We start from the raw sequence: 10,115 nt of genomic DNA, 5'->3' as shown, positions 1-10,115 counted from the left end.
CATGAGGCCATGGCCCTCTCTCAGGTGCACTATATTATGTCCCTATTTATCCCCAGCATCTCCTGGCCTCTCCTATCTCTTCCCTGACCCTTCCTCATGAGGCCGTGGCCCTCTCTCAGGTGCACTATATTATGTCCCTATTTATCCCCAGCATCTCCTGGCCTCCCCTATCTCTTCCCTGGCCCTTCCCCATGAGGCCATGGCCCTCTCTCAGGTGCGCTATATTATGTCCCTATTTATCCCCAGCATCTCCTGGCCCCCCCTATCTCTTCCCTGGCCCTTCCCCATGAGGCCATGGCCCTCTCTCAGGTGCACTATATTATGTCCCTATTTATCCCCAGCATCTCCTGGCCTCCCCTATCTCTTCCCTGGTCCTTCCCCATCAGGCCATGGCCCTCTCTCAGGTGCACTATATTATGTCCCTATTTATCCCCAGCATCTCCTGGCCTCCCCTATCTCTTCCCTGGCCCTTCCCCATGAGGCCATGGCCCTCTCTCAGGTGCACTATATTATGTCCCTATTTATCCCCAGCATCTCCTGGTCTCCCCTATCTCTTCCCTGGCCCTTCCCCATGAGGCCGTGGCCCTCTCTCAGGTGCACTACATTATGTCCCTATTTATCCCCAGCATCTCCTGGCCTCCCCTATCTCTTCCCTGGCCTTTCCCCATGAGGCCATGGCCCTCTCTCAGGTGCACTATATTATGTCCCTATTTATCCCCAGCATCTCCTGGTCTCCCCTATCTCTTCCCTGGCCCTTCCCCATGAGGCCGTGGCCCTCTCTCAGGTGCACTACATTATGTCCCTATTTATCCCCAGCATCTCCTGGCCTCCCCTATCTCTTCCCTGGTCCTTCCCCATCAGGCCATGGCCCTCTCTCAGGTGCACTATATTATGTCCCTATTTATCCCCAGCATCTCCTGGCCTCCCCTATCTCTTCCCTGGCCCTTCCCCATGAGGCCATGGTCCTCTCTCAGGTGCACTATATTATGTCCCTATTTATCCCCAGCATCTCCTGGCCTCTCCTATCTCTTCCCTGGCCCTTCCCCATGAGGCCATGGCCCTCTCTCAGGTGCGCTATATTATGTCCCTATTTATCCCCAGCATCTCCTGGCCTCCCCTATCTCTTCCCTGGCCCTTCCCCATGAGGCCATGGCCCTCTCCCAGGTGCTCTATATTATGTCCCTATTTATCCCCAGCATCTCCTGGCCTCCCCTATCTCTTCCCTGGCTCTTCCCCATGCGGCCATGGCCCTCTCTCAGGTGCGCTATATTATGTCCCTATTTATCCCCAGCATCTCCTGGCCTCCCCTATCTCTTCCCTGGCCCTTCCCCATTAGGCCATGGCCCTCTCTCAGGTGCTCTATATTATGTCCCTATTCATCCCCAGCATCTCCTGGCCTCCCCTATCTCTTCCCTGGACCTTCCCCATGAGGCCATGGCCCTCTCTCAGGTGCGCTATATTATGTCCCTATTCATCCCCAGCATCTCCTGGCCTCCTCTATCTCTTCCCTGGCCCTTCCCCATGAGGCCATGGCCCTCTCTCAGGTGCACTATATTATGTCCCTATTTATCCCCATCATCTCCTGGCCTCCCCTATCTCTTCCCTGGACCTTCCCCATGAGGCCATGGCCCTCTCTCAGGTGCACTATATTATGTCCCTATTTATCCCCAGCATCTCCTGGCCTCCCCTATCTCTTCCCTGGCCCATCCCCATGAGACCATGGCCCTCTCTCAGGTGCACTATATTATGTCCCTATTTATCCCCAGCATCTCCTGGCCTCCCCTATCTCTTCCCTGGCCCTTCCCCATGAGGCCATGGCCCTCTCTCAGGTGCACTTTATTATGTCCCTATTTATCCCCAGCATCTCCTGGCCTCCCCTATCTCTTCCCTGGCCCTTCCCCATGAGGCCATGGCCCTCTCTCAGGTGCACTATATTATGTCCCTATTTATCCCCAGCATCTCCTGGCCTCTCCTATCTCTTCCCTGGCCCTTCCCCATGAGGACATGGCCCTCTCTCAGGTGCGCTATATTATGTCCCTATTCATCCCCAGCATCTCCTGGCCTCCTCTATCTCTTCCCTGGCCCTTCCCCATGAGGCCATGGCCCTCTCTCAGGTGCACTATATTATGTCCCTATTTATCCCCAGCATCTCCTGGCCTCCCCTATCTCTTCCCTGGCCCTTCCCCATGAGGCCATGGGCCTTTTTTGGGTGCATTATGTCCCTTTGAAAAATGAGGGGGGTACCAATGCTCTTTCTTGCACAGGGCACCAAAAACTCTAGTTACGGCTCTGAAACTTAATTATACTCACTTGGCATAATACCATTGAATCATAGTGTGCATTTCAAATACAAAATCATTTTGACTAATTTACCTACTGAACTGCATATTCAGTGCGTGTGTCTGTGTGTTTCTCCACACACAAACACACACCCTCCTGCTCCGTTCTCTCTGCTCTATGCAGTGTTCTGTCTTTTGGCTCCACCTGTCCCTGGCACATTACTTATATCCCTGCATGTGTACAGTGCAGTGTACAGCAGACATGGCTTCCTCCTCTGTGCTGTCCGGGCTCCTCTCTCTCAGTGTCTCTGAGCTCTGTAACTGGGCTGTCTGGATCTGCGCCCTGTATCTGGTGTACACAGCATCTAAGCTCTATCTGAGGTGGCAGCAGCTGCACAGGATGTTTTCTGTTTTCCCAGGACCTAAGACTCACTGGTTTTATGGCAATGCTCATGAGGTAAGTGCCACGTGGTGCCTCCTGTATGTGCTGTACCCAGCCTCTAAGCTGTACCTGAGGTAAGTGCCCGGCTGTGCCTCCTGTATCTGCTGTACACAGCCTCTAAGCTGTACCTGAGGTAACTGCCAGGCTGTGCCTCCTGTATCTGCTGTACACAGCCTCTAAGCTGTACCCAGGGGTGTGTTAGGGGAGCAGGGGGTCCGTGTGCAGCCTCCGTGCGGGCAGGGGCATCTTAAGAGAGGAGGGGGCCCATGTGCACTCCCCGTGCCGGGCCCCCTCCTCTGTCCTCGGTGGCCGGCAGCCGACTGATGCGGCTAGCCAGCCACTGGAGCCTTAGCAGACTCCGGGCACTAGAGTGTGCCCGGAGTCTACTGCGCATGTGCAGAACGCCGGAAAATGGCCGTGGTGGCCATTTTTTCAGTGTTCTGTGCATCTGCAGTAGAGTCCGGGCACACTCAAGTGCCCGGAGTCTACTGCGCACTCGCAGAACACCGGATTATTGGCCGCAGAGGCCATTTTCCGGTGTTCTGAGCAGCGCAGACACCCAACGTGGGACCACGGACAGGTAAGTCTAAAATAATATGGATGCAGGGTGTGCGGTGCGGGGCCCCCCTGGACCCGGGGGCCCGTGTGCCCCACACACACTGCACCCATTATAGATACTCCACTGCGTGCGGGCGCCCTCATCTCTGGCAGCGCAGTAGACTCTGGCTTTATTGCAGAGTCTCGGGGACTTTACTACTGTGTATGCGTAAATCACCGGTAAAATGGGCGCTGCGATTAAAGTCAGCAGAACCGGCAGACGTGGGACTCCGGAGAGGTAAATATACTAATTATATGAGTAAAAGGTGTGTGGGGTGGGCCCCCAGGCCCGTGTACACTGCATACCCTGCACCCATTATAGATACGCCAAGCAGTGTGCACTTCATATAGCTTCTAATACTGTAATGAGCTATGTTCTAGGGGTTATTACTATACTATATTAACTAAAGGCCCCCACACATCTATGACAGATAGGAGCAATTCCCCATTCTGCTGATGGCGAGGTCGGGAATCGGGAATATTCAGCATTTCCATGATTCCCTGATGGACTGACAATCATTGATGGGCGCTGATCGGCGGAACGGATCGGGGAATTGGGGCAGTGGCGTCCCTCCCCGCGGTGTCACCTGGTGCGGGGAGGGACGCTCTGCCACCGAAAAGGGTCGTGGCCTTGCGGGATGGGGGCGTGACCTTGTGGGATGCATTTCTACAGAGGAGGGGGCCCGTGTGCAGTTTCAACATTGGCCCCCTCTTCTCCCTCCAGCGGCCGACAGCACACCGAGCTGCGCGCAGCCAGCGCTGCACTTATAGACTCTGGGCACTAGAGTGCGCCCGGAGTATATAGCGCATGCACAAGTCACTGGGAAAATGGCCACACTGGCCATTCTTTAGCCGTTTTTACAGCACCATCCCCCCAGCATGGGACTGGAGATGTAAGTATACTATGGGTGCAGGGTGTGCGGTGCGGGGCCCCCCACACACCCTGCACCCATTATAGATATGCCCCTGGCCCCTAAAGTTATAAGTAGAATCTAAAACAAACTCCTAACCAACAGCTGAGGTGATATTGTAGATAATGTTATTATTACATTGCACAATGCCCCTAATGACTCTCTCCGGTGGTGCCGCGGCGGCCGCTGTAGATTCTGGCTAAGTGCCAGAATTTACAGCGCATGCGTGGGCCTCCAGGAAAATCGCATCTGCGCCGTTTTCCCGGGGACAGTAGTACTGCGCATGCCGCTGCCATTTTCTCTGAGTTTTGGCGCAGCTGAACAGCACCATGGTGACTATAGATGGGTAAGTATGAAACTATATGGGTGCAGGGTGTGCAGTGTGGGCCCCCCTGGACCCAGGGGCCCATGTGCACCGCACACTTTGCACGCATTATAGATACGCCCCTGATTGTGAGATAATGTGTTATTGCCACAATTTACTAAGGAAAATTTGTCAAATTAACCTTATGATACTAAGCTCACCCACGATACTGACCGGCAATACTGACCGCGATGCTGACCGATGATACTGCCCGGCGATACTGACCGGTGATACTGACCGGCTATACTGACCGGTGATACTGACCAGCGATACTGACCGGCTATACTGACCGATGATACTGACCGGCGATGCTGACCGATGATACTGACCGGCGATACTGACCGGCGATGCTGACCGATGATACTGACCGGCGATACTGCCCGGCGATACTGACCGATGATACTGACCAGCTATACTGACCGGCAATACTTACCGGTGATACTGCCCGGCGATACTGACCGATGATACTGACCAGCTATACTGACCGGCGATACTGACCGATGATACTGCCCGGCGATACTGACCGATGATACTGACCGCCAATACTTACCGGTGATACTGACCGGCTATACTGACCGGCGATACTGACCGATGATACTGACCGGCGATACTGACCGCCTATACTGACCGGCAATACTTACCGGTGATACTGACTGGCGATACTGACCGATGATACTGACCGGCTATACTGACCGGCGATACTGACCGATGATACTGACCGGCGATACTGACCGGCGATACTGACCGGCTATACTTACCGTTGATACTGACCGGCGATACTGACCAGCGATACTGACCGGCGATACTGACCGGCCTCTGACCTCTTTACCAGCTAGTCCTGGGAGCCTTTGCACATGTCTGACTCATAGTGGATAACAAAAGCAAACCAAGGGCCTGTTTCTGAGATGTACGCTTGTCGCACAGCTGCTGCATCTTGTATGATAATATCCTAATGCCGCAGGAGGTGTCTTGTGTAAATAGACGCATCCTAATGGCTTCTCTGGACTGCTGCATCAGATCATCTGCGTAAACATCGGTCATCCGAGTTACCGTCACGCTGTCACCACCCCCGCCCCACCCCCATAGGGCCACAGTCTGCGGCGTCCTAGGCCCTGCAAGCAATCTCGCAGAACAAGATCTGCACATTCATAATGTGGCATTTGCATGTCAGGATTCGCTGTTACTCGCTGCAGCACCAGTTTTCCGTGACTAGCAGCGCCGTCAGACGTCAGGTGTGGCGGTGGGTGCCAAGCTGAGTATTCTCCCCGGGCCTAGGTCTCCATATCGGAGTTCCCTCGTCGGTGGTCATGGGCGCAGCCATGTTGTCTGTATCACCTGATAAGATCCTCATCTAATGTCAGCCTTGTCAGCTCTCAGCTGAATCTCTCCTGCAATGGACAGCTACCTAGGGTATGTAGCAGGACTCCAGAAAACAGGAAATGGCCTGAACAACTTCTCTACTTCCAGTTGCCACTAGCCAATATAATGAACGTTTGAATGATCATTATATCGGCCAGTGGATATGCCGTCAATGACCAGCGATACGCTCTCCCTCTGGTTGTTGACAACGTCGCTCATTGCCCGAACTTGCTGTCCAACCTGACGATATCATCAGGTTGTGCAGGCTCGGGGATGAGGGAGGGTGCCGGCACTGAACAATATCGTGAATGATATCGTTCAGCATATGTGCTCAATGTCATTAAGGACATTGAGCACATCACTGCCGAGGACACACTACATGATATCGCTCATGGAGAGATATCATGTAGTGGATATGCAGCATTAGCTGATAATCTCTAGTGTGTCTTTCTCCGGACTCTGCTTCTCATCAGCCTCAGCTGATATTCCCTTGTGTCTTTCTCTTTAGCCTCAGCTGATATTCTCTTGTGTGTTTCTCTTAAGCCTCAGCTGATATTCCTTTGTGTGTTTCTCTTTAGCCTCTGCTGATATTCCTTTGTGTGTTTCTCTTTAGCCTCAGCTGATATTCCTTTGTGTGTTTCTCTTTAGCCTCAGTTGATATTCCTTTGTGTGTTTCTCTTTAGCCTCAGCTGATATTCCCTTGTGTGTTTCTCTTTAGCCTCTGCTGATATTCCTTTGTGTGTTTCTCTTTAGCCTCAGCTGATATTCCTTTGTGTGTTTCTCTTTAGCCTCAGCTGATATTCCTTTGTGTGTTTCGCTTTAGCCTCTGCTGATATTCCCTTGTGTGTTTCTCTTTAGCCTCTGCTGATATTCCTTTGTGTTTTTCTCTTTAGACTCAGCTGATATTCCTTTGTGTGTTTCTCTTTAGCCTCAGCTGATATTCCTTTGTGTGTTTCTCTTTAGCCTCAGTTGATATTCCTTTGTGTGTTTCACTTTAGCCTCAGCTGATATTCCCTTGTGTGTTTCTCTTTAGCCTCTGCTGATATTCCTTTGTGTTTTTCTCTTTAGACTCAGCTGATATTCCTTTGTGTGTTTCTCTTTTGCCTCAGTTGATATTCCTTTGTGTGTTTCTCTTTAGCCTCAGCTGATATTCCTTTGTGTGTTTCTCTTTAGCCTCAGCTGATATTCCTTTGTGTGTTTCTCTTTAGCCTCAGCTGATATTCCTTTGTGTGTTTCTCTTTAGCCTCAGCTGATATTCCTTTGTGTTTTTCGCTTTAGCCTCTGCTGATATTCCCTTGTGTGTTTCTCTTTAGCCTCTGCTGATATTCCTTTGTGTTTTTCTCTTTAGACTCAGCTGATATTCCTTTGTGTGTTTCTCTTTAGCCTCAGCTGATATTCCTTTGTGTGTTTCTCTTTAGCCTCAGCTGATATTCCTTTGTGTGTTTCTCTTTAGCCTCAGCTGATATTCCTTTGTGTGTTTCTCTTTAGCCTCTGCTGATATTCCTTTGTGTGTTTCTCTTTTGCCTCAGTTGATATTCCTTTGTGTGTTTCTCTTTAGCCTCAGCTGATATTCCTTTGTGTGTTTCTCTTTAGCCTCAGCTGATATTCCTTTGTGTGTTTCTCTTTAGCCTCAGCTGATATTCCTTTGTGTGTTTCTCTTTAGCCTCAGCTGATATTCCTTTGTGTTTTTCTCTTTAGACTCAGCTGATATTCCTTTGTGTGTTTCTCTTTAGCCTCAGCTGATATTCCCTTGTGTGTTTCTCTTTAGCCTCAGCTGATATTCCTTTGTGTTTTTCTCTTTAGACTCAGCTGATATTCCTTTGTGTGTTTCTCTTTAGCCTCAGCTGATATTCCTTTGTGTTTTTCTCTTTAGACTCAGCTGATATTCCTTTGTGTGTTTCTCTTTAGCCTCAGTTGATATTCCTTTGTGTGTTTCTCTTTAGCCTCAGCTGATATTCCTTTGTGTGTTTCTCTTTAGCCTCAGCTGATATTCCCTTGTGTGTTTCTCTTTAGCCTCAGCTGATATTCCTTTGTGTGTTTCTCTTTAGCCTCTGCTGATATTCCTTTGTGTGTTTCTCTTTAGCCTCAGCTGATATTCCCTTGTGTGTTTCTCTTTAGCCTCAGCTGATATTCCTTTGTGTGTTTCTCTTTAGCCTCAGTTGATATTCCTTTGTGTGTTTCTCTTTAGCCTCAGCTGATATTCCCTTGTGTGTTTCTCTTTAGCCTCAGCTGATATTCCTTTGTGTGTTTCTCTTTAGCCTCAGTTGACATTCCTTTGTGTGTTTCTCTTTAGCCTCAGCTGATATTCCTTTGTGTGTTTCTCTTTAGCCTCAGTTGATATTCCTTTGTGTGTTTCTCTTTAGCCTCAGCTGATATTCCTTTGTGTGTTTCTCTTTAGCCTCAGCTGATATTCTCTTGTGTGTTTCTCATTAGCCTCATCTGATATTCCCTTGTGTGTTTCTCTTTAGCCTCAGCTGATATTCCCTTGTGTGTTTCTCTTTAGCCTCAGTTGATATTCCTTTGTGTGTTTCTCTTTAGCCTCAGCTGATATTCCTTTGTGTGTTTCTCTTTAGCCTCAGCTGATATTCTCTTGTGTGTTTCTCATTAGCCTCATCTGATATTCCTTTGTGTGTTTCTCTTTAGCCTCTGCTGATATTCCTTTGTGTGTTTCTCTTTAGCCTCTGCTGATATTCCCTTGTGTTTTTCTCTTTAGACTCAGCTGATATTCCCTTGTGTGTTTCTCTTTAGCCTCAGCTGATATTCCTTTGTGTGTTTCTCTTTAGCCTCAGCTGATATTCCTTTGTGTGTTTCTCTTTAGCCTTTGCTGATATTCCTTTGTGTGTATCTCTTTAGCCTCAGCTGATATTCCTTTGTGTTTTTCTCTTTAGACTCAGCTGATATTCCTTTGTGTGTTTCTCTTTAGCCTCAGCTGATATTCCCTTGTGTGTTTCTCTTTAGCCTCAGCTGATATTCCTTTGTGTGTTTCTCTTTAGCCTCAGCTGATATTCCTTTGTGTGTTTCTCTTTAGCCTCAGCTGATATTCCCTTGTGTGTTTCTCTTTAGCCTCAGCTGATATTCCCTTGTGTGTTTCTCTTTAGCCTCAGCTGATATTCTCTAGTGTGTTTCTCTTTAGCCTCAGTTGATATTCCTTTGTGTTTTTCTCTTTAGCCTCAGCTGATATTCCTTTGTGTGTTTCTCTTTAGCCTCAGCTGATATTCCCTTGTGTGTTTCTCTTTAGCCTCAGCTGATATTCCTTTGTGTGTTTCTCTTTAGCCTCTGCTGATATTCCTTTGTGTGTTTCTCTTTAGCCTCAGCTGATATTCCCTTGTGGGTTTCTCTTTAGCCTCAGTTGATATTCCTTTGTGTGTTTCTCTTTAGCTTCAGCTGATATTCCTTTGTGTGTTTCTCTTTAGCCTCTGCTGATATTCTCTAGTGTGTTTCTCTTTAGCCTCAGTTGATATTCCGTTGTGTGTTTCTCTTTAGCCTCTGCTGATATTCCTTTGTGTGTTTCTCTTTAGCCTCAGCTGATATTCCCTTGTGTGTTTCTCTTTAGCCTCAGCTGATATTCCTTTGTGTTTTTCTCTTTAGACTCAGCTGATATTCCTTTGTGTGTTTCTCTTTAGCCTCAGCTGATATTCCTTTGTGTGTTTCTCTTTAGCCTCAGCTGATATTCCTTTGTGTGTTTCTCTTTAGCCTCAGCTGATATTCCTTTGTGTGTTTCTCTTTAGCCTCTGCTGATATTCCTTTGTGTGTTTCTCTTTAGCCTCAGCTGATATTCCCTTGTGTGTTTCTCTTTAGCCTTAGCTGATATTCCTTTGTGTGTTTCTCTTTAGCCTCAGCTGATATTCCTTTGTGTGTTTCTCTTTAGCCTCTGCTGATATTCCTTTGTGTTTTTCTCTTTAGACTCAGCTGATATTCCCTTGTGTGTTTCTCTTTAGCCTCTGCTGATATTCCTTTGTGTGTTTCTCTTTAGCCTCAGCTGATATTCTCTTGAGTGTTTCTCTTTAGCCTCAGCTGATATTCCTTTGTGTGTTTCTCTTTAGCCTCTGCTGATATTCCCTTGTGTGTTTCTCTTTAGCCTCAGCTGATATTCCTTTGTGTGATTCTCTTTAGCCTCAGCTGACATTCCCTTGTGTGTTTCTCTTTAGCCTCAGCTGATATTC

At 48.7% G+C, this 10,115-nt stretch overlaps 1 protein-coding gene across 1 annotated transcript in view; it reads left to right on the top strand.

Moving 5' to 3' along the window:
• Positions 1-2,507: 2,507 nt before the first annotated feature.
• LOC148474690 (cytochrome P450 4B1-like) overlaps positions 2,508-10,115 on the top strand; it is a 200,924-nt gene continuing 193,316 nt past the window's right edge. The window contains exon 1 of the mRNA XM_088458233.1: positions 2,508-2,736. Within this exon, the coding sequence (XP_088314359.1) occupies positions 2,515-2,736 (222 nt within the window). The 5' untranslated portion in view covers positions 2,508-2,514. The remainder of the gene's footprint in view (positions 2,737-10,115) is intronic.

Source organism: Taudactylus pleione, unplaced genomic scaffold, assembly GCF_031769625.1.
Source record: "Taudactylus pleione unplaced genomic scaffold, aTauple2 ptg000819l, whole genome shotgun sequence".
In the NCBI taxonomy this organism is placed as follows: Eukaryota; Metazoa; Chordata; class Amphibia; order Anura; family Myobatrachidae; genus Taudactylus; species Taudactylus pleione.
Note: the sequence above shows the minus strand (reverse complement) of the source record. Positions and strands in the feature narration are given on the sequence as shown.